We start from the raw sequence: 25,961 nt of genomic DNA on the forward strand, positions 1-25,961 counted from the left end.
CACCCAAAAATAAATCAATCCAGAATATTGCTTTTTATTCTTGAATCGATGCATAGATTAAATTATATCCTCTGAAAAGTACATTCATATACACACAGAGAGCCCAGTTATGGCACTTTCAAAGAATGGGCCAATCAAACTGCATGATGACAGTTTTTGTCCATGTGAATGTGAGGATCTTCAGGAATCCTGTCCACACAGTTGTGGCGGTTACAGTACTGTTCAGTAGCCACATCAGAGCAGATAACAATCCCTGCACATTGTTCATCCCTGCACAACATGTCTTCAAACCAACCACAGTACTCCATTCTTCAATCCGGCACGTCCTCTTTTATAGTGTGCAGTGATCTCGGAATGTACACTTTCCACTTTGCAACCTTCAGAATTCATCATGTGCTCGATCAGCTTACCCCACTTTCACGTACACTCTGCTTCAACTGCTTCACAGATTTTTGAGGTAACATAGTGAAATGTTGCAGCACAGCAGTGATAGAAGCTGGACTTGATGATATTTTTGGTTCGCCAGACTTTTCCTTATGCACATTCTGAACAGTACCATCTGCTTCAAATTTATCCTGACTACGATAAACTGTTGTACGTGTTGGTGAATGAGTTTTGAGCATGTTACGCCATTGTCATTGCACCTCCATCCTGTTCTCATACGTCCAGTATCAATTCAGTATTGCACTGCTCAAACGACAGTCTTACTTCATTCATTGCTGCACTGTCACCTGCTGGAAAACGCGTGCCAAGATTGAAAAAACTATGGTGTGTGCTACCATGCAAAATTGCAACAATACATCATTTTGTTCCAAAGATAGTAAATATCAAAGTGTGCCTACGTCTTTTGGGCCCCTATATATATGTATATATATGTTAGAGTCTTCCTTGTAACGTAACTTATCCACAGGGTTTCTGGAGGCTCTGAGGCATACAGAACCCTCTTTATTTTATTGAATGTTTTGATTCCTGTTGACTGTAAACATTTAATGACGTAATTTTTAAAGATCACTTTGGAAAAACTACTTCACATAGGGTAAAAAATCAATAAAGAAAATGTTACATTTATTATTTACGCTTTTCACATGCTACATTGAATCTCATTCCACATGAGTTCCCTGCAAGTTCCTGTTCCATTTTCTAAATACTGCATTTGGATTATTTAAAGAGAGCCCATTTACAAACAGATCGCACTAGTCAAAGTATTAAAAATTGCTCCTGTTGCCCACAACATGCATGTAATTAACTGCCATACATAATTAATAAATACTGACAACAAGGATTCTCTGCAATTACATATGATGCTAATAACATAGTTTATTGAACTCCAAACAATAAAACATTTCTTTGTCTCTTACATAAATTTAAACCTATTACCTGTAATTTGAAAACAGGTTGTATTGCTTGTTACACAAATTATGCAATTTACATTATTACCACCTACACAATACTACCTGCCATCACATTTTTACATTCACATAACTATTTCTTCAATTAATAATAACTATAATAATAATAATTAGAAACTGTTTCTATTACAAGTAAAAATTACACCTTTTACAAATTATAACTATTCTGCTGCTATTAAAGTACTGTCAGTCCTTTCTTCCAGAAGTGCTAGTTCTGCAAGGTTCGCAGGAGATCATCTGTGAAGTTTGAAAGGTAGGAGACGAGGTACTGGCAGAATTAAAGATGTGAGGATGGGTCGTGAGTCATGCTTGGGTGACTCAATCGGTGGAGCTCTTGCCCATGAAAGGCAAAGGTCCCGAGTTTAAGTCTTGGTCTGGCACACAGTTTTAAGCTGCCATGAAGTTTCTTGTCAGTTCTTGTCTGTCACATCCAACAATGCACTCCACCGCTTCATCTGTGAGACTATCTCCCTCTGTCGGAGACGAAACATTAGGAGAAGTTGCACATATTAACAATGGACTGAGAGGAGAGAAGTTTTAGTTGGAGCTAATACCGGCTGTGAAAGCCTACTCCATACTTTTCATCAATTTTTTTCTTTTTTTCTGCTCTCAATTACATACGAAGGTTGACTGAAAAGAAATGCCTCCACCTTTGTAACTCTTCAATAGTTGGCAGCATTTGTACGCAGCAGGTAGTAGCGTGCTCCGTAGCCTCTTGTTTGCAGCTCCATTTGGCAGGAAGCCTTAGCACTGAATGGTTGTGTTGTTACAGTGTAAAGTACGGAACCACGTGCAGACGGTTGGTCAATTTATTTATTTATTTTTATTTATTGTATTTTGTTTGCATAGAGACACCAACTGGTGTCTTTTGCAAACGTCATAGCATTTTTTTACAACTTTAGTACAGTCATATATACATATGTGATTACATATACATGATACAAATGTACCATTGTACCTAATAAGGCACAATATTGAGTGTTACATCGTACCTATTACAAATATTCAGATTTTACACAAATATATATATATATATATATATATATATATATATATATATATATATACAATAATTTATTTTAGTTTAATATTAATATTCACTTAAGGAATATTTCAGTTTCACTTTGAATAAGTTCCCTTTGTGGCACCTTATAGAGCTCAGTAATCTGTTGTACCATATTTGACCACTAATGCATGGACTATGGTCTGTTGTTTTTAATTTTGTTCCTTGTCTGTAGTAGCAGTCTTTATTTCTTGTATTATAGGCATGCATATCAGAGCACTTTGTTGCTTTGTTTTGATGTGTCACAAAAAATATAATTAATTTGTAAAGATACAGTGAGTAGACTGTGAGGTATTTATGATGAACAAAGATTTCCCTGCATGAATCTCTATACCCTAATCCATGGATAATTCTGATTGCTCTTTTCTGTAGGGTTAATGTTCTGTTCATATGTATGTCGGTAGCACAACCCCATATCTCTATCCCATAATTAATCTGTGCAAAAATGGTTCCATAATAAATTGTTTTTAATGTCTGATGTGAGACTGCTTTTGATAACTGGCTGATTAGATGTAATGAACTGCTGATTTTATTGCAAAAGAAATTTGATATGGTTTACCCATCTCAGATTTTCATCTAGGTGAATACCTAGAAATCTGCAGCCTTCTGTTTCCACTACTTCAATTCCACCTATGTCACTGATAGAGGTTTGATGTGAGTTTGTAAGTTTAAATGGCAATAACTGAGATTTACTGATATTAACTTTCAAACCTTGATCTTGGAAATAAGTAGTTATTTGACGTAGGCCCTCAGTTGCTACCAACATTAACTCATCATTTTGTTTACCAAGAAATAACAGTGAGGTATCGTCTGCATAGGTTACCAATTGGGAGTTGAAAGGTTGCTCTATATCATTTGTGTACACTAGGAAAAGGAAAGGGCCTAAAATTGAGCCCTGGGGTACACCTTGCGTGACTGTCACATATTTGGACTGGAAATTAATGATCTGATTATTGATTTTGTAAGTCAGCTTTGTACACTGCTTGCGGTTAAGTAAATATGTAGCCAGCAATTGCATGGATGCAGCATTTACATTGTATGACTCAAGTTTACTTAAAAGTAACTCATGGTTTACCAAGTCAAAGGCTTTAGTGAGGTCTAGAAATATGCCAGCTGTTTGCATTCCTTGATCAAGGGCACCATACGTTTTGTGAAGAAATTCCGTAATTGCTGTGATAGTACTATGATCCTTTCGGAATCCATGTTGTGTTTCTGTTAGGAACTTATTTTTCAAGAAATAGTCACTAAGTTGTGTCAGCAGCACAACTTCAAATACTTTGCTGAAGACAGGTATTAATGATATGGGCCTGAAATTTGAAACCTCTTCCTTGGATCCTTTTTTATGCACTGGTTTAACTGTGCTCCATTTCAATACATTTGGAAATGTATGTTCTCTAATACTGCAGTTTACCAGGTGGGTGATTATTTTAACTAATTCCTTATTACATTTTTTAATCACGATACTACACAAACCATCCCATCCAAATGAGTACTTATTCTTTAGGTTATTTATTATCCTGCCTATTTCTTTTTCACTTACTTGTTTGAATTCAAAAGGTGGCTCTTCAAAGGGGCAGAGCTTTACCTCACTACTCACAATTGTGTTATTAACTGGACTAACAGCTGCAGATATAAAGCATTTATTGAAAACATTGCAGACTTTATTAGGATCTTTAATTGTGTTTCCTTCATGTCTTATATTTACAATTTCAGTTTCTGGCTTCGGTGTGGCTTTGCGAAATTGATTTACATTTCTCCATGAGGTCTTGGCTATATTGTCTGACTGAGCTATTTCACTGCTGTATATCTGTTTTCTTAGATTTGAAAGCTCTTTCTCAAAGATTTTCTTGGCTTCATTGTGCTTGGCCTTAAAAACCTGCTGGTTTGTTGACTTGTGTAACACATCCAGGTCCTGGATGTTTTGCCTGAGTTTTATCATATTTGCTGGAAGTATCAGTCCGTTGGTTTTTGCGCTTTGGTTATGGGTGAACACTCTTTGTATTTTTTTAACAGGGCAGCATCTGTCAAAGTGTCTTAGCATAGTATCATAGAATTTGGCCCATTTGTTTTCAGATCCTTCAGTCTGGTAAACCAGATCCCAGTCCTCTATAGCTAATTTATTTCTTAGGGCAAGGATGTTACCCTCGTTTAGGATTCTTTTATTTGCGGTAACTTTTGTCATTTTTGTGATGCTTGTGTTTACATACTCTACAAGCTGGCATTTGTGGTCAGAGTAGTGAAAATCCATATTCCAGCACCTAACACTGTCTTTAATATGTTTACATAGTATAACGTAATCAATTCTGCTAGATGTGGACTTTGTTACTCTGGTATCACTATTTACTACATTTACGAGATTATATGAGTTTAGAGTATCTATTAACCTCATATTACACAAACTGGAAGATTTTGCCTCAATATTCAGATCACCAAGTATAGTTAGGTCACTGGGACCACAACGTCCCACTACTCTACTACATATATCTATGACGCTAACTACATCAGCCTTTGGTGGATGATAAATCCCAATAACTTTATGTTTTCTCATAACCTCTCTACACTCTTTGGTGTGGACTTCGATGCCTGTCACTTCAATCAAGCTTTCTTTGTTGTACTGGTCTAGATAGTTTAATTTCTTGTACTCGAGATTCTCACTAATGTAAACTGCCACACCACCACCCTTATGTTGCTGTGTACAATAACTATTTGCTAAGGAGTAGCCATCTAGTTTACAGTAAATAATTTCATCAGATTTTAATCCATGCTCAGTTAGCACTACTATATGAGGTGACTGTTCATTTACAAAAACCTGTAATATATTAAGCTTATTTCTAAGGTACTGTATGTTTAGGTGCATGAGCCTTAGTGGTATTTTTAACTGGTCACTCTGATTATTTTCCTTTAAATTCACTGAGTTGGTTCACTAACAGTTGGCTTTAAATGTAATAGTTCCCATTCCTGTAATATACTAAGCACTTCACTTGTTCCCTTTGCTTCTGGTACAATGCAGTGATTTTTTTCAGTTTGTGTCATTAACCCTGGATCGTATCTTTGTCCGGTGTTTATATTCCTCTCACTATTGTCACACTGGTATTTAAGATGGACAGTTTTACTTACATCTTTTTCCATGTTCTCTTTCTACTTACTCGGTACCATAAAACATCCTCACTTAGTGTAGCAGGTCTCCTAGTCCTCAGGCATCTGTCTTGATTGGAAGCTGCTTCTGCTGTTGATCTCCCAGGCCTCAGGTACCTCTTCTGTGTGGTTGCTGTTGCTGGTGGCTCCTGTGCTCCCCGACTTGGTGACTGCCCTTCTTTGTTAGCTGCTGCGGCTAATGACCTTTGTATATTTTCCTCACATGCATTTTCATTGCCTTGAGGTACTATTATGGGGTCTGCTGTTCTGGATGCTGTTGCTGATGACGACAGCTCTGCTGATGATTGTGGTGATTCTGCTGCTATTGGTTTATCTGACACTGCTGCTGAGAATATCTGAGCCTTTGCTGCTGCTACAGGTGTTTGTTGTAGCTCTACTGCAGATAATGATGGTTCCACTGTTACAGACAACTCTTGTTTTGGCGGAATTGGGATTGGAGACACTTCCATTACAGATGACTCATTAATAAATTTAAATATTTCGGCACTAATAATCTTTTTCCCTTTTACGCTCATGTGGAGACCATGTCTTGTGAAGTGCTCTCTGTGAACACTGTTTATCTCTACGAAAGTCGTATTCTGGAAACCTCGACATATTTTCTCAAATAGCCTGTTTGCTGTAACAATCTCGATGTTTACGCACGAGTTTTCCATCAGATCGTGTCTCCTGGGGATGTTAACAATGTAGAAATGCACTCGAGGCATCCTTTTGATTGCTTCCTTTAGGATTCTCGTTGCACGCCAAGTTTCATTACAGTAAACATCATTTGCGCCTCCTATTATGATGCAGCTGTTACCCGTCGTTAATATGCTGTCACTGTTTTTCAGAATTTCGCGTAATGGCGCGCCTGGTTTGATGATGCCTGTTACATTAAGGTCTGGGTGATTTCTTCTCATAATTTCCGTAACTCCTCTCCCATGACTATCTGCAAAAATGTATGTCTGTTGCTTGTATCCTTGCTTATGCATAACGTGGTTGTTTACTTTTTTTTCTTTACGAATATTTACCTTGTGTTTTTCTCCGTTTAATGCACTTGTATATTTTTGTGTGGATAGTTTGTTCATATTTTTATCCATAGATGCACTTTCTTTTCTTGCGTTTAATTCACTTTTCACTTGTGCCTTTTTGAGTGATCAGTTCGTTCACATTTCTAGTTACAGTCGTATTGTTTACACTTTGTACATTTCGTTGTGCAGACCTACGAATTTTATGGCTAGCATTAATGAGATCTTGTTGCCTTGGCGATTCAGATAGTTCCCGTATGGTTAGTACCAAATTTTCCATTGTTTTTATATATTTTTTTATAATGTCAAGTTCTTTTTGAAGCTCGTCATGCACGCTGTCTTCTATTCCCGCGTAGCACTTTTCACTCGCGATCTCGCGGCCGTTACACTCTATGTCACATTTACACTGTATTTGTAAATCATCTTGAGCATAGCAGTGTGAATGGCACCATTTATGTTTAAACACGCATATTCTAATTCCATTTAGCACTGTTTCGTCACAAACAATACACTTGATTGAAATTAAGTCCTCAAAAACTGCAGAGCGGATTAAAGTTACGTGTACACTTGCCGCCATATTCGAATTACACCTTAGTAATATATATGAAAGATATGAAAACAAGAAACTCACTTGTCAATGCGATTTAAGCAATGTGTAGTCATTGAATTCTTGGCAGCAGAAGGTGTCACACCAAAGGAGATTCATCAGAGAATGAAAGCAGTTTATGGTGATTGTTTTGATGTGAGTACTGCGCATCATTGGGCGAGTAAGTTTAAACATGTTGAGGCAGAACCATCTGACCTGCGTGACAAACAAAGGGTTGGACATCCTGTGACAGCAACCACCGAGATGACAGATTGATTCAGGACGATCGTTGTATCACTCAAAGAGAAATTGCAAGCATTTCACAAGAACGTGTGGATCACATTATTGCCTTGCTGGACTATCGGGAGATCTGTGCAGAATGGGTACCCTGGATGCTGACTCCTGAAATGAAAGCACACAGACTTGAAATTTGCCAGGAACTCCTCTTGCCTTACGAGAATGACGGCGACGCCTTTCTCTATGCAGTTGTGACAGGAGATGGAATATGGGTACACCCTTATGACCCAGAGAGAATCTCCTCAGAAAATAAAATTCAAGACGCAGCCCTCAATTAGAAAAATCATGACCCAGTATTGGGGAAAGGGCGGTTCTGGAACACTCTGCATTGTTGCCAGATATATCCAAGATGGCGGCGATGACGTAATCCAAGATGGCGTCGTGTAGACTTGGCAACAGCGCATGACGCCATCAAAAATGGCGGCCATGACGTCATTCAAGATGGCGTATTTTGTCGGGAAAGTGCCACACCCCCTCCCTAAGAAAAATGGCTGGACATTCAAATTCTACATCTACATACATACTGCGCAATCCACCATACGGTGCGTCACGGAGGGTACTCTGTACCACAACTAGCATCTTCCCTCCCTGTTCCACTCCCAAACAGAACGGGGGAAAAATGACTGCCTATATGCCTCTGTACGAGAGCTTATCTCTCTTATCTTATCTTTGTGGTCCTTCTGTGAAATGTGAGTTGGTGGCAGTGAAATTGTACTGCAGTCAGCCTCAAAGGCTGGTTCTCTAAATTTCCTCAGTAGCAATTCACGAAATGTACGCCTCCTTTCCTCTAGAGACTCCCACCCGAGTTCCTGAAGTATTTCCGTAACACTCGCCTGATGATCAAACCTACCAGTAACAAATCTGGCAGCCCGCCTCTGAATTGCTTCTATGTCCTCCCTCAATCCGACCTGATAGGGATCCCAAACGCTTGGCAGTACTCAAGAAAAGATCATGTTAGTGTTTTATAAGCGATCTCCTTTACAGATGAACCACATCTTCCCAAAATTCTAGCAATGAACCGAAGACGACTATCCGCCTTCCCCACAACTGCCATTACATGCTTGTCCCACTTCTTATCGCTCTGCAATGTTACTCCCAAATATTTAATCGATGTGACTGTGTAAGCGCTACACTACTAATGGAGTATTCAAACATTATGGGATTCTTTTTCCAATTCATCTGCATTAATTTACATTTATCTATATTTGGAGTTAGCTGCCATTCTTTACACCAATCACAAGTCCTGTCCAAGTCATCTTGGATCCTACAGTCACTCAACGACGACACCTTCCCGTACACCACAGCATCATCAGCAAACAGCAGCACATTGCTATCCACCCTATCCAAAAGATCATTTATGCAGATAGAAAACATCAGTGGACCTACCACACTTCCCTGGGGCACTCCATATGATACCCTCACCTCCAATGAACACTCACCATCGAAGACAATGTACTGGGTTCTATTACTTAAGAAGTCTTCGAGCCACTCACATATTTGGGAACCAGTCCCATATGCTCGTACCTTACCTAGGAGTCTGCAGTGGTGCACCGAGTCAAACGCTTTCCTGAAGTCAAGGAATATGGCATCCATCTGATACCCTTCATCCATGGTTCGCAAGATATCATGTGAATAATGGGCGAGTTGCCTTTCGCAGGAGCGATGTTTTCTAAAGCCATGCTGAAGCATGGACAGCAACTTCTCTGTCTCAAGGAAATTATATTCGAACTGAGAATATATTCGAGAATCCTGCAACAAACCGATGTTAATGATATTGGCATGCAATTTTGAGGATCCGTCCTTCTACCCTTCTTATATACAGGTGTCACCAGCGCTTTTTTCCGGTCGCTTGGGACTTTACGTTGGGCAAGAGATTCGCGATAAATGCAAGCTAAGTGAGGAGCCAATGCAGTAGAGTACTCTCTGTAAAATCGAATTGGAATTCCATCAGGACCTGGCGATTTATTTATTTTCAACCCATTCAGCTGCTTCACAACCCCAGGGATGTCTATCACTATGTCCTCCATACAGGAATCTCTATGAGACTCAAACGGCGGTATGTTTGTACAATCCTTCTGTGTGAAAGATTTCTCAATGCTAAATTTAATATTTCTACTTCCGTTTTGCTGTCTTCCGTTGCCAGGCCAGACTTATCAGTGAATGACCGGATGGAAGCCTTCGACCCGCTTACCGATTTTACGTAAGACCATAATTTCCTTGGGTTTTCAGCAAGATCTTTTGGGTTTTCAGCAATATCTTTTCCTAAGGTATGATGGTGGTAGTGGATGAATCCTTTGCGCATCACTCTTTTTACAGCAGCACGAATCTCTACTAACTTTTGCCTGTCCTCATTCTCCTGATTTTTCTTGTACTGTAAGTGCAACTGTCTTTGCTTCCTGAGCATTCTCCGAATTGCACTGTTAAACCAAAGTGGGTCTTTTCTGTCTGTAACCCACTTTTTTGACACATACTTGTCCAATGCGTGCTTTACAATGTTTTTAAAATTTGTCCATAATTCTTCCACGTCCATCGTACTGGAAGTAAATGAAGTGTATTCATTTACTAAGTGGGAAGCTAACAACTACTTATCTGCTCTTCCTAGTAAGAATACTTTCGTAGCCTTCTTGACCGACTTTTTAACTTTCATAACCATGGTGGTAATGACAACATCATGATCACTAATCCCTGTCTCAACACTGACACCATCGATGAGGTCTGGTCTGTTCGTGGCCATCAGATCTAAAATATTTCCATTACGCGTTAGCTGTCAATTTATCTGCTCAAACAGTTTTCGGATAATGTGTTCAAAAGTAATTCACATGACAGCTTGTCTGTACCACCTGTAATGAATCCACAGACATCCCAGTCTATACTAGGTAGATTGAAGTCGCCTCCGACTAATATAGCATGATCCGGGTACTCCTGCGATACAGAATGTAGACTCCCTTTGAATGATTCTAGAACTGTCACGGTGGAACCTGGTTGCCAGTAATAACACCCAACAATTAACTTTATTTCCCCTAGCCCTGTTAAACGAGTCCAGATAACTTCACAGTCACACTCTACTTCGACCTCAGTAGACACAATATATTTGTCAACTGCAATGAAGACACCACCTCCTACGGTGTCTAATCTGTCTTTACGATGCAATAATGCACGACACCTGGGTTATCTCCACTAAGCAAAGAAAATCACGGGAAGATAGCCCACTTGGGCTACCTCCACTACCACAAGTCACCCAACCGCCACTTCCTCCTATGAACTGGTGCCAGGTTTCATTTTTGGCAGTAAACAAAGGTCACTTGTAGTTTCGCTACCGACCTAATAAAATCGCAGGAAGATAGGACACTTGGCCTAACTCCACTAGTCTAAGTCACCCAACTGCCACCTCTTCCTACAAACTGGTGCCAAGTTTGAATTTTGGCAGTAAACAAAGGTCACTTGGGGTTTCACTACCAACCTAAGAAAATTGCTGGAAAGAGAGGACACTTGGACTAACCGCAGTCACCCGACTGCCACCTCACCCAGAAAAATGGCGTCAAGTTCAAATTCCAACAGGATAATGCATCACACCGTGGTTATCTCTACTAAGCTAAGAAAACGGCAGGAATTTCTATTTCTATAGCCACTGCTGACAGCAGGGTGTGTTTCTGATAGTTGGCTCATTGTAGAATGCCATTCAATGAGAGCACGATCGTAGCATTTAATTGTAAGTATAATGATAAAACATATATGTGACCGGTTTTCTAGATTGATTCCGTGCATGCATGGCCTGTGGTGGGAATGATTCACATTTCCTGTTAACGGCAGCAGCCGTCCGAATGCAGAGGCCTGTTGGAGCATAGGAATGTATCTGAGTTTACTTTCCCATCCTCTAGACGACCGAATAGCGAACTAATTATTAGTATGAGTTGGGCAGCTTTCGTGATCAATGGAAATTTGAGAAGATGGTGCATTTGCGCTGGACCATTATTCCCTCCCATGTAAATTGTTCGGTTGACTGCTTCTGCAGATTTCGCGCCTTTATCTAGTTGAGATAAGGTCAATTGTGGTGTGTGGAAGACAGATTTGCCTATTCCCTAGACATGGGAAAGACTTTAGTTGGCTTGTGAATTATAGGAATGATTTGGAATATGTTACATAGCCGACTTCGGTGTTCGAGAGTGGAAATATCAGTTTCCTCTATTTGTTTCTAGTTACTCGGTGGTTTACAGCACATTGCACCTCGCAAAAGTTTGGGATTTGTAGAGAAATAATTTCCAGGCTATATCTTGGGAATTATGTTGCGCTAGTGATCGGTAGGATGCTGCCTAGTGCTTGATATCGAGAAGTAGTGCGAAAATGGTACAATATTATGGTGAAAATACGTGTGTTCTTGTAATCACCAAGTCTGGAGATGTGCATAGAAAAGCGAGCAAGCAAGAAGCAGAAACAGTAATTGAGTAGGAGTCTTTAAGTATTTGACGTTATGTAGGGTACGCATTGATATATTGATGGGTCGCAGGTCGATTTCACGGTCTAATATTCAAGCTCCTGTTCTCGGTGGGAGAGCAGCGTGATTAAGAGTCTTTCCATATTTGACGATACTTATGGCACTTTGCTTGGTTTAGTTGTCGTTGCAATTTGTTGATCTGGTAAAATAACCACTGACAGTCTCGTCTACAAACGTGCAAAAAGGCTGACGGTGCTTCGATTCCGGTGGCATCAGTAATTTGGCAGGTAAATTCGATAAGAGCCAATCATAATGCTCGATTTATTCACATCTTTTCTGCTGGGATATAGGAGCCTCTACATAGCGGTTTGAACATTTGCATATGTTGAGAGCATGAAGGCTATGAAGTTAGGAGCGCTGGGAAGAGTTCATTCGTTGTTATTTTCGTTAACAGATTCTGTTAGGGCAAGAATTTCCAGCATACAAGCTGAGACATCAAGGAAGCGAGCGATAACTATTTCTGGGACACTATACAATTCCCGAAAGGTCGACTTGGCTGTTATTTTTTACAAAGCCATGCGACGTAAGAAGAACATTTTAGATGGCAAGTCGCCAAGTGGACGTTTTGCGGGAATGCACAGCAGAATGCAGCTCATATGTTGTGTTAGGGGGAACTTTCATCTGCGTCCGGCGTAGGCTTGTGGCTGTGCGCGCCCCAGCAGCGTCTGCACCGGTGTCTAGGTGAACACGTATTTGGATAGGAATTTGTCAAGTATCAAGTATGAATGGGACGTCGCCACCTCATGCTTGAGGGCAGCTGTGCGTGGTTTGACAGTTGATGGCCGCGTCACTTGGCGGGGGTTGCCGCTAAACTCCTGTGCGCTCTGCTGGACGGGGGGTGGCGGAGGGTGCTTGTGTCAGTTGATTGCATTATTTTGCAAGCAGGTCTGTGGGTTGTGATATGTGTTATTTGGACAGTTTACGAGTACTGAGCATGTCTACACATCACTGTCCTACATTATTTAGGAACAGTTTGCTGGTCTGTACTGAAATTATTTGGGAAAATTAGGAGTTGCTTGAGTGCCTATAGACTGTGCATTGTGACCCGAAGCATATAAGGGCGAGTGTTATCTGTCAGTGTGATAGATATACTCCATCCCTAAATAAAAAGTTCCAAAATAAATAGAGTGCACTGCTTTACTCTCCCCAGCAACCCAGCACAGCCTGAGTCATTTTCGCACCATTTTCCCCCTACAGACCACCATCTGGAATTAGGTCACAGAAGGGATGACAGTACCCTCTGGTGGCAGTAATGTGTACTAGGTCAGTTGGAGTCTAGATCTCATGGTGAAGTCATTGCTGGCAAAATAAAAACTTATGTCCATCATAGGCAGAGTCATTTTCCCGCCATTTCCCCCCACCATCTTGGATTAAGTCATTCACTGTGGACATTAGTACACGTTAGTGCTCGTTAGTTAACTTTAGTACACATTAGTACAATTTAGTGCACATTAGTGTACATTAGCCTGACAACATTGGTTGGTAGAGGACGTGGCGGTCGGTTGATGATCGTGGTGGAGAGTTTAAGTATTTCCTTCGAAGTCCAGGTGGGTGTGGCATTCACGAAAATTCAGTCCAAGTCCACGGTAGTGCTCTCTGGTGGAATCAATGTGTACTAGGCCTCGTGGTGAACACAATGTATGCCAACATCTTGAATAATGGTAGTCGTGTCATTAGATGACGTCGCGGACAACAGCTCTCTCTGGTGCCGGTACTGTGTACTAAGTCAGTTGGAGTTTGGAGCACTTCGTGAATGCACTGTTTAACGCTATCTTGGATTATGTCCCAAATGAGAGCGCCCTCTGCTGGTGGCGATGTGTACTACGCCTCATAGTGAACACACTGGATGGCCATACTGCATGAAAATGATTAAATAAAGACTTATGTGCAAGTGTCCTTTCTTTCGCCCCATTTTCTTAGCTTAGTAGAGATATGGGAATTGACCTTTGTTTACCGGCAAAGTACAAACTTGGTGCCAGTTCATAGAAAGAAGTGACAGTTGGGTGACTTAGGTTAGTGAAGGTAGGACAAGTGGCCTATCTTCCCGCTATTTTCTAAGCTTAGTAGATATAACTGCAGTGTGATGCATTATCCTGTTGGAATATGACTTCTCGCCATTTTCCTGGAGGGGGTGGTGGTCGGGTAACTGTGGTTAGTCCAAATGTCCTTTCTTTCCAGCAATTTTCTGAAGTTGGTAGTGATACCCCAAGTGACCTTTCATTACTGCCAAAATTCAAACTTGGCCTCAGTTTGTCGGAAGAGTTGGTGGTCGGGTGACAGATTAGTGGAGTGAGGCCAAGTGACCTATCTTCCTGTGATTGTCTTAGGTTGTTAGCGAAACCACAAGTGATCTTTGTTTACCGTCAAAATTCCAACTTACCGCCAGTTCATAGGAGGAAGTGGCGGTCGGATGATTTGGGGTAGTGGAGTTAGCCCAAGTGAGCTATCTTCCCGCAATTTTCTTTGATTAGTAGAGATAACCGTGGTGTGTTGCATTATCGTGTTGGAATTTAAACTTCCTGCCATTTTTCTTTGGAAGGTGGGGTGTGGCACTTTCCCGCCAAAATTCAAACTTCCCGCTAAAATTCAAACTTCCCACCAAAATTCAATCTTCCCACCGAAATTCGCCATCTTGAATGACGTCATGGCCGCCATCTTGGATACATCTGGCAACAATGCAGAGTGTTCCAGAACACCCTTGCCCCAATACTCGCTACCGGTGTTTTCCATGTCGATTTCCTTAATTGTAGAACAATAATAACTACAGAGCAATTCATCACAATGCTGCAAACTCTGAAACGATGGCTAACAAGGGTTCGAAAAAAAGGGAAATGTTTTCCTGCAGTATGACAATGTCAATCCACGCACTTCACATGCCACCACAGCAGAACTTCAGAAACTGAAGCTCACCACCGTACAGCATCCTCCATACAGTCCAGATTTAGCACCATCTGACTTCTATCTGTTTCCGATAATGAAAGACGATCTGTGTGACATCATTAAGCTTCTGATGAAGACGGTGAGAGAACTGTGAGACTGTGGTTGCGGAAACAGAGTGTCGACTTCTTTTGTGATGGCTTCAGGAAACTTGTTCTTTGTTGTCAGAAATGTATCCAATTGGCTGGTCTAAGGATTATTTCTGCGTTTGATTTATTAAAGTATTCCCATCCAGTCCCAATTAACGAAGGTGGAGGCATTACTTTTCATTCAACCATCGTACATACAAACAATGCATCCATTCATATGGGAACGACAGGCAGGTGCAGCGAAAGTTACTGTCTGTTACATATCAAATTATTACGAGTTGTCACCCTGCACTAAAAACGTAGCTTGCTGTGGAGTTGGAAGGGGAGGAGATGTTGGTTCTCATGGTCGCACAGCTGGTGCTGGCTACTGGGCCGGACGAGCGGTGTACTTGACTAATGCAGATTGCAATACGTTACAAATACTCTCTACGAATCCGAAGAAGTACTTTTAAATATCCGGCCGCTGTGGCCGCGCGGTTCTTGGCGCTTCAGTCCGGAATCGCGCGACTGCTGCGGTCGCAGGTTCGAATCCTGACTCGGACATGGATGTGTGCGATGTCCTTAGGTTAGTTAGGTTTAAGTAGTTGTAAGTTCTAGGAGACTGATGACCTCAGATGTTAAGTCCCATAGTGCTCAGAGCCATTTGAACCATTTACCTGTTTCGGCTTATGTCAAAGCCATCTTCAGAATTATTGGCCCCCTATGTGTATCATCGTGGTATCACAAGAAAACCGAGGAACCGCCAGCACCAGCCATATGGGGCCCATAATTCTGTAGATGGCTAGACATCAGCCGAAACCGGTTAATAAACAAATATTATTGCGATCTCGACTTTTCATTTTAACTTAAGCATAGTCCAGTTTGTCATTCAGCGTAAAAATCGGGGTCGGCACTGTTTGCTAGTGTACGGAACAATGCTGTAAAAATGTTGAACATGTCGATAGTAAATCGACCATTGACCTCTATTTCGATGCGATGTGGCTTAATCGATTGTCTCAAACGTAATCAGTGAATTGTTTATGTACTTCTGTCATTGAAGTGGTGGCGTGTTTTCGTTGTGTGTGAGTGTGTGGGGAGGAGTCGGAAGTGTAAAAGAAGAATGGCTGCAGATACCAGTCGGGAGAAATATTATTTGGAGCTTTCGCCGAATCCAATCCGTTTCGAAGCTGTGAGCAAAGTTACAAATGTATTTTTTGATGATTCCAATAAACAGGTGAGTGGAGTGCTTTTATCGAGGATTTAATTTTGGAAACCACTCATTAGTGCTCCCATGTTCATTGAAACCTTTGACGCAACTTCGCAAACTCACAACCAAACTGTCGACTTCTAACCTATTCTATACCGGTATCGGTAGATTCAGTTAACCCGCTTTAGCAAAGTATTATTAAGAAATTGACGATTGACCTTGCTACCCATTACCATAAATATAAATCTTATACCTGAGGAATCCTTTGGATTCAGTAATATTCGAAACGTCGAATCCATGTAACAAACTGAATGGGAAACGCTTGTATCCTTAATTGATGGCATTGCCTGTTAATTTCAGTTTATATCCCTAAATGTTTTAATTTTCTAAGACAAATTATTCCTTAGGCAAGAAATATTTACTTTGCTCAAGCAGTCAAATTATACATTAACAGCTACAGTCATATCACTATATTATAACTATTTAGTTATATACTATTTGTGCATAGATAGGCTGCACTAAATATAATAAAAATTTGCAAGAAAGCTCTGTTCCTTCAGTTATATAAAAGTCTCCTGTCTGTTACCTGCTACTTGCATAATAGTCACACATCATCCCTATATTTATCAAGGAATAACAGTTAACTGCACATGTCAAGCCAGAAAGCTATTTACAGTAAATGTTGCAACTTGCTTTCCATGTAAGAAGACCTTCTATTCCTTGTAACTAAGTAATTAGATAATTTGTTGAAATTGAAGCTACTGTAATACTAAACATTTTTATTTCCTTTCAAATTTATATGGATTTACAATGTCTTAGTTCATATTCAATGTTAGACTTTTGAAGAACTGCACTTAGATAAAATCACGATACTGAGCCAGTTAATGGATGATGTCATTAACATGATGGAGATCTGACCTTCAAGAAATGACCAGTGAATGACATCACCAACAGCACTAAAGGATAAATAAAGCAACGAATATGAGCTTAAGTGGGTGGGGGAGTGAGGCGGGGGTGGGGGTGGTGGGTGGTGGTGTGTTATTGCTAGTGTTATTGCAACCTTAAAGTCCCAGTATGTATGCTGCACACACCTTCAAAAGAGAGATGTTAATTGCTACTTTTCATCCAAAGTTCCAAATGGTCCTAGACCATTTGCATTAAGATCTGATGATTTAGTGGCCAAGGTGTGATATGCTGCCTGGGGTCTAGTGCAGCAGGGGATACAACCCGTCGGCTTTGGACAATGACGTCACAAGTCGCCAGAGAGCAGTTTACCATTTTCGCTTTTGCTGTTATGTTTCAGTTTAGTTTTTTTACTGATTGCTTAATAAAGTGGATCTGTTTATTCTATCTCGTGAGATTTTTTTTTTTTAAAAGTCAAAAAACACTTATCAGCCACTGAAGGGAGCTACAACACTAAGAAGAATCGCTTCTCGATTGGCCACTTGTGACGTCATTGTCCAAAGCCGACGGGTTGTATCCCCTGCTGCACTAGTCCCGCTGCCTGAGTGTCAATTAAACCAGGAATGGAAGCATGAAGCAATGAGAACATGACTGTTGTAATCTTGGAAAACGGAGTGCCCACATTGTACTTATCATGAATATGTGGAAGAACGCTTTGTCACTGAGAATGTTGGAATAAAGTTCTTGGTTCACATTCACAATATCGTTAATTAGTGGACCAAATCATGGATAAAAAAATGCTCCCAAAATTATTTCCTCTGTCCTGAATTGCACCCTCCTGACGCTGAAGATTAAATGCCTCTTTGAGCTATTGATGCACTTGGCGTATTGAATCATTTAAAAAGAGGTAAAATCATGACTCACGGGACTATACCAATGTGTCCATTTAGCTCCCGTTCAGTTCCTATGGTATTTGGACCATTGAATATGGAAGCCCCGTATGCCACTTTTAGCAGTGACCTTTTTTGAGGTAACCATTTCCAGATGTCAGTTGTATGTAGGTCCCTTTGAAATGTTAATTTGGAGACTGGTTGAGATGGACCTTCAGTTGCTACAGTAATAGTTCTGTCAGCTTTTAATCTTTGTCATTGAAAGATATGGTACTTGGTTCCCTGTCAGTCTCTATGACCACTGTTCTTCACTGGAGTGACACCATATTAACGCATAATTTTATTTTATGTAACAAACCATACCTCATTGTGATTGTGGAGCCTTACAGACAGTACTTCAAATTGTGGTAGAAGGACCCCTTATTTCGACTCCCCATTTTAAGCATAGTCTTCTGGATTATATGCTTTTAATATTGATAGTTGATTAAGGATGGCGGAACTGGTTGTCCATTTCTTCAGAGAAAGTGGTTTCTATTCTCAGCTATAATGTTTTACACTATGTTTGGTTGGTGGCGGGAAGGTTGAGGCTATTGCATCTCCTGTTGCTTGCTGGGCTTAGGGAACCTTGACACTGCATCCTTTGCCAGCTGTGTTGATAGTGCTCTTTTATTCTTTGTAATAGCTTTTAGATGTAGTTAGCCCCTTTTTCTGTGACACCCTATTTTCTGTTTTAGAAATAGCACTCTGATGAATAGTGGGTGCTGTTCCTTCATTTTAAGGGTTTGGCTATAGTGGATCAGGAGTGGGATGGCTGTGGGAACAGTGGTTCCCATTGCATGCAGAGCCCTGAGTGACATTTTCCTGGCCCCATCCACCCACTGAAATGTTTATTTCTCTCACATTGTTTCAGTCTTGTTGATCTAACATCAACGCATCCATGCCATTACACTGCATTTCAATCCAGGTGCTTGTCACGGGGTTCACAGAACCACTTTCAGTTTATTTCTCAACTGTTTCACTCATGAGTAGCAAGTAGGAAGAGTGAGCACATAAATCTTTTAATACAGCTCCGACTTCTCTTATTTTGTGACAATGGTCCTTTCTCCCTGTGTTGGTGTGCTTCAACAAAATAGTTTTGCATTCAGAGGAGAAAGATGGTGGTTGAAATTTTGTGAAAAGATCATGCCAAATGCCTTTGTTTTAATGATTGCTGTCCTAGCTCGTGTGTCATATCCATGACACTCTCTCCCCTGTTTTGTGGTAATACAAAACAGGCTGCTCTTCTTTGAACTTCTGTGAAGTGCTCCGTCAATCCTGTCATCTATTAGCACCCCACACCATGCAGCAGTGCAGTCTAGCAGAAGACAGACAAATGTATTTTGGACAGTCTCTTTAGTAGATTTGTTGCATCTTCTGAGTGATCTGTCTTTGGTTCACTTTTCCCACAAAATTTTCTATGTGATAGTTCCTGTTGAAGTTGTTTGTAATTGTAGTCCCTTGACATTTAGTTGAATCAGCAACCTTTTAATTTGTTGGATTCCCACATTTTTCCTTGCACGGGGTCTGGGTGTTGTGTTGTCCTTATGCCTGTATTGTTATAATAGACACTACTATTGAGATAGTTGGATGGGCACAACCTGCAAGCCAATAAACTGAAAAAAGAAAGCTGTACATTTGTATTCTTATTTATAATATAACCAAAATTTAACAGGGTTTTTTAACATTCTTGTGGAAGACCTCACACTTCCTATTATTCAGGATCAGTTGCCACTTATCACGCCATACAGAGATCTTGTCTAAATCATTTTGAAATTTGTATTGATCTTCTGATGATTTTACTCGATGGTAAACAACAGCATCATCTGCAAATAATGTAAGACGGTTGTTAGTATTCTCTCCCAAATTATTTGTATAGATTAGAAATAGTAGTGGGCCTCTATATGTCCAGATATCATTTTTGTTTCACTCATTGATTTCTACATCTACATACATACATACATACTCCACAATTCACCATATGGTGCGTGGCGGAGGGTACCTCGTACCACAACTAGCATCTTCTCTCCCTGTTCCATTCCCAAACAGAACCAGGGAAAAATGACTGCCTATATGCCTCTGTACGAGCCCTAATCTTTCTTATCTTATCTTTGTGGTCTTTGCGCGAAATGTAAGTTGGCGGCAGTAAAATTGTATTGGAGTCAGCCTCAAATGCTGGTTCTCTAAATTTCCTCAGTAGCGATTCATAAAAAGAACGCCTCCTTTCCTCTAGAGACTCCCACCCGAGTTCCTGAAGCATTTCTGTAACACTTGCGTGATGATAAAACCTACCAGTAACAAATCTAGCAGCCTGTCTCTGAATTGTTTCTGTGTCCTCCCTCAATCCAACCTGATAGGGATCCCAAACGCTCGGCAGTACTCAAGAATAGGTCGTGTTAGTGTTTTATAAGCAGTCTCCTTTACAGATGAACCACATCTTCCCAAAATTCTAGCAATGAACCAAAGACGACTATCCGCCTTCCCCACAACTGCCATTACATGCTTGTCCCACTTCATATCGCTCTGCAATGTTACGCCCAAATATTTAATTGATGTGACTGTGTCAAACGCTACACTACTAATGTAGTATTCAAACATTACGGGATTCTTTTTCCAATTCATCTGCATTAATTTACATTTATCTATATTCTGCCATTCTTTACACCAATCACAAATCCTGTCCAAGTCATCTTGTATCCTCCTATAGTCACTCAATGACGACACCTTCCCGTACACCACAGCATCATCAGCAAACAGCCGCACATTGCTATCCATCCTATCCAAAAGATCATTTATGTAGATAAAAACAACAGCGGACCTACCACACTTCCCAGGGGCACTCCATTTCCAATCAGTTATTACAAACTGTGTTCTTTTTGACAGGAAATTGTGAATCCAGTCACACAACTGATATAATTCTCCATAGGCATGCAATTTGGTAAAAAGCTGTCTGCAAAGAATGGTGTCAAAGGCCTTTGGAAATCTAGTAATATGGAGCCAACTTGAGATTCCTTGTGCAAAGACCTCATTATTTTGGGTGAATGAAGGGCCAGTTGTGTTTCACAAGAGTAATGTTTTCAGAAACTGTGCCTTGTGTCATTAGGTTATTTTCTTTAGGAATTTCAAAATATTCAAGCACACAATGTGTTGCAAAATCTTACTGCAAGTTGAATCAGTGATATGGGTGCATAATTCAGCAGATTACTTCTATTTCCTTTCTTGTGTGTTGGTGTGAACTGTGCAACCTTCCATTTCTTAGGTATGGATCTTTCATCAAGCAAGCAGTTATATATGACTGTAAAATATGAAACTGTTGCATCAGCATCTTTGAAAGGAACCTAATTAGTGTATAATGTGGACTGGAAGACTTGTTCTTATCTGGTGACCTAAGTTACCTCACTACTCCGGGGCTATCTGCTTCTAAGATACTTTTGTTATCAGGAATTCTTGACTTACTTGAATTTTGCAATATTTACTGCTTCTTCTTTGGTGAAGGAATTTTGAAAAATATTGTTTACTAACAACACTTTAGTGACACAGTCATCAGTAATGTTATCATTGCTATCACACAGTGAAATTCTTTTATGTGTGCTGCCAGTGGTGCATGTTGCATAAGACCAGAATCTATCTGGATTTTTTGCCAGATTTCAAGATAGAGATTCAGTATGGTAATCCACACTAAATTTTGAGCTTCTGGGAAATGTTGCCAGTCTTGGAGATTCTGTATTACAGGAAATGTGGCATACTTTTTTTGTTGCTTTTGCCACAGTGTCCTGACTTGGTTTGTGTATTATGGTGGATCTATTTATTTTTTTTTTTTTGTTAATTTATTTGGTATGAATTTTTCAATTGCCGGCTGTGGTGGCTGAGTGGTTCTAGGCACTTCAGTCCGGAACCGCACGACTGCTACGGTCGGAGGTTCGAATCCTACCTTGGGCATGGATGTGTGATGTCCTTAGATTAGTTAGGTTTAAGTAGTTCTAAGTTCTAGGGGACTGATGACCTCACATGTTGAGTCCCATAGTGCTCAGAGCCATTTGAACCATTTTTTCAATTGCTGTCTGTACTATTTCTTTGAATCTAAGCCACATCTATTCTACAATTACATAATTAGTTTGGAAGGAATGAGGACAGCCTGTTGGGAAGCTGTCAAGCAGAATTTTTATGTGCTTTTTTAAATAGATATATTTTGTGTTTATTTTTGGTCAGTTCATGTGTTATGGCATTCAGTCTTGCTACAATGACCCCATGGCCACTAATCTCTGTATCCATCATAAGGCTCTATTTGCTCATGATTATTTGTTGCCAAGAGATTTAATATGTTGTCACAACCATTTATACTTTGTGTAGGTTCCTGAAGTGATTGCTCTAAGAAATTTTAGGGAAATGCAGTTAGTATCAGTTCAGATGGTGTTTTACGCCTACCACCGATTTTAAATGTGTGTTTTTATCAGCTGATGTCCAAAATGTTTTTAGCTTCCTCACTTTTCTATAACCAATCTCCTGGCTAGAAGGCAGTTTTTGAACTGTCTTTGCCCTTAATTGGGTTGGCAGAGGGTCGGGCGTAGGTAGGGTTTCTCCCCCAAAGGTAGGAAACCCCTTGTCTGCTCTGCCCTATGTACCTTCTTGACCCATATACTTTCTCTTCTTAAATTCTTTTTCAGCTCTGGCGTAAATATTGCTTCCAGTGTCTCAATTTTACTAATGATACACACTTTCATAATTCGATCCAATTTGTGGCAGACATTGCTAACTCCAGGTGAACAACATCTAGACCTAGGAACTTGTGACCTCACTGTACCTTAACCCCAAACCTACTGGCCCCATGCAGAGGTCAGTATTCCTCTTGGGGCTACTTCACTTTCAAATAACTGCTCTGGCTTCAGTTATTCAATCAACATTTCTGGAGTTTCACATGCAGCTTGTGGACAGCATCTTTATTTACACCAATGGCTCTGACGATTACCATGGTGTGGTGAAGCTTTTTCGTTGTCTGCAAGGAGCGTTTTAGGCATCACCTTTCAGAACAGTGCTAACTTTTTTAATGTAGAGCTTTTGCGTCTGTCATTTGAATGACCATGTATTAAATTATCAAAAGGGGGGGATTTCATCTACCATGATTTTTTTGTGGCCTTTCGATGAAATTTGATTGTACAAATTACAACATTAATTTGGAGAAACTTACAAGGTTTATGGCTCTCAAGATATAATACAAAGAGGAACTTTTCGCTAAGTACTTACTGGATAGGAAACAAATGGACATATTATTAAGTTCTAACTGTTTTTATGACAAGTCAAAAGGGGTTCAATTTACATTTGCTAGTATAAATGACCTTCTATCGTATACTGACAAAGAAAAATTTGCTTTCCTTACTGATAATGCAAACATCATATTTGAGCCCTGTATGAATTTGTCAACAAAAAGAACAATAAATGAAAAATTTGGGAAACGTATTTGTTGCTTCTCAGAAAATAAGTGAACTGAATGTTACAAATTGCAGAGAGGGCAAATTAATTTGAACTCGAGTTGGGGATTGCATATTACAGATCTTCTCGAATGCTTAAATTCCCACTATTTGCCCTACGTGTAATTGCTGATTTTGGTGATGAAAGCATTTTCTAGGATAAGACACTAGGAGTAAAAATAGCTTCCACTAGCCACAGTTTAACTTCACTCTTCTACAGAAAGGAAAAAAGTGTGTGACATAAAAATATTTGATCGTCTCCCATATGAATTAATGTTGCTGGCAGATAATAAGTGCATTTGAAAAAAGTTGGAAATATTTATGCTTGACATGTACCTCAACTCCATAAGTTAATTTCTATATATGTTGTTGGGTTATGTAATTAGATTTTAATTTAGATTAAGATTAAAGTGAAAATAAAGCTATTATAATTGTAAAAAACCAAGATGTAGCCATGTTTCTACAGAGAAAATAGCATACTCCACATCATAGCAAGTTGCCGCAAATAACGAATCGTGGAACATGTAAATAAGTGACTGACTCTACCAAGTATCTGCAGTACATGTATATTGGAACTTTTGTAGGTATTTGCTGTAAGATCTGGAGGAGTAACTGGGGTGGTTGTGAAAGGTCCAACAGAGGAGACAACAACAAGTTTTCGAATGGAAGATAAAGGACCTGTTATTTCCATCAAATTCTCACCAAATCAGCAAGTTTTGGCTATACAACGCACAAAAACTTCAGTGGTAAGTGATACTAAAGTACTAATCATAACTGCACAAAAGGCTTATGTGATTTCTTGAGGTGGTAGCAAGAAAGGAGAGTGCTGCATAATAATGGCTCATGGGTAATCCTTACAACACATCTCTGAAGCTCTGGCCTTGCATGTGAATAAGTTAAATGTGATTTATGAATTTCTTAACAGTTCTGAACAGTCATGTGAGAGCTATTAATATAAATTGCTCAAAAGGCTAAATGAGATATTTTAGACTTCCAGTATTGTGTGTCGTGTCATATTTTGTAAATGTTGTCACGTGTTCTATAGGAAATGACTCGGAACTTTTATGTACCATTTTGTGCTTCTGTGTGTGTTTCCATGAAGTGAGAATATCAATAAAAAGATTCCTCAAGTGACATGAACACCAAGAATATTTTGTAAATGACTCAAGATATTAAAACAAGATTTTTCTAGAAATGACAGTTTAGGAAGGATTATTTTGTCACAAAATCAATACTCATAATGTGTTTATTACAGAGATGGTAAACCAGCTTTGATGTTTGATAATTTGAACGTCATGATTTTGTAATTGTATTCTAGAGGTCTTGTGAGTTGGTTCATTGATATAATGCATATTGATATTTCATAATGAAACAAAATATTTAAAAATGTAGAGAATGTACTGAGAGGGAAGTCTGGGACCTATGACTCACACAACTACATATCCACTTTTGCATGAATATGGCACCATAGTGTGTATTTTGTGTGAATGATTATGTTGATGTGTACTGATATCAGTATTTCTTTATTTGAAGGAATTCATCAACTTCCTGGGTGAAATGGACTCAGTGGAATATTCCCAAAGTTGTAAAGGAAAGAATACAACAATCTTAGGTTTTGTCTGGACCTATGTGAATGAAATAGTATTTGTTACTGATCATGGTGTGGAGCTGTTTCAGGTGATAATACAAAACTACAAAAAATTGAAAGAACAAAAAGATATATATATTTCATCTATTCTTTTACATTGTTGTTTTAAATTAATTTTAATTTTTTGTAGGTTGTCCCAGAAAAGCATACATTGAAGGCCCTCAAATCATACAGTCTCAGTGTTAACTGGTTTGTGTACTGCCCACAAAGTTGTCTTGTTCTACTCTCTTCTGGAACACTAGGGAATCAAGTACAACCTCTACATTTTAAGCAAGGCAGTATTAACAAACTCAACAAACTTGAGAGTGAGTAAACATGGAATGTAAATGTTTTTGTAAGTTTAAGGCTGAGCAATATTTGTAACTGGGTTTGGGTAGATAAACTTTGCTGCAATTAAAAAATATATATATATAGGGGAATGCAGTGTTTTTCTTCCCAAAGGTGCATTTTTTGGGACATGTGCTTAGCAAAGATAGTCTCATCCTTATTGATGCCTATGTCAAAGCTATTGTCAATCTGCCAGCACCCAAGAAACTGAAGGAACTCAAGTCTGTTGTGGGTAAGATCTCATATTATGCTCAGTTCATTCCCCGGCCCACACACATCTGCCACCCTCTTAAAAGGCTTTTATAAAATGGAGTAAAGTTTTTCTGGCCTGCTTTTCAATTTCTCATGCAGTGTTTGTGCTGTGCTTTCTGCCTGGCTTCTTTTATATCAGATAAACCTTAAACTCTGGCCTGTGATGTGTTCCGGTCTGGCTTTGTTGCAGTCGTGCCCCATGGGAACGCAGATGGCATTGA

General features: G+C 39.7%; 1 protein-coding gene across 3 annotated transcripts in view; it reads left to right on the forward strand.

Moving 5' to 3' along the window:
- The first annotated feature begins 16,036 nt into the window (after positions 1–16,036).
- LOC124789742 (regulator of MON1-CCZ1 complex) overlaps positions 16,037–25,961 on the forward strand; it is a 100,649-nt gene continuing 90,724 nt past the window's right edge. The window contains exons 1-4 of one of the 3 annotated variants that reach the window (XM_047257195.1): positions 16,037–16,246; positions 24,098–24,259; positions 25,047–25,190; positions 25,292–25,466. In XM_047257195.1, the coding sequence (XP_047113151.1) occupies positions 16,133–16,246; positions 24,098–24,259; positions 25,047–25,190; positions 25,292–25,466 (595 nt within the window). In that variant the 5' untranslated portion in view covers positions 16,037–16,132. Of the gene's footprint in view, positions 16,247–21,513; positions 21,830–24,097; positions 24,260–25,046; positions 25,191–25,291; positions 25,467–25,961 lie in introns of those variants that run through there. The other 2 variants (XM_047257196.1, XM_047257197.1) reach the window with 2 other exon arrangements.

This window comes from Schistocerca piceifrons, chromosome 3, assembly GCF_021461385.2.
Source record: "Schistocerca piceifrons isolate TAMUIC-IGC-003096 chromosome 3, iqSchPice1.1, whole genome shotgun sequence".
In the NCBI taxonomy this organism is placed as follows: domain Eukaryota; kingdom Metazoa; phylum Arthropoda; class Insecta; order Orthoptera; family Acrididae; genus Schistocerca; species Schistocerca piceifrons.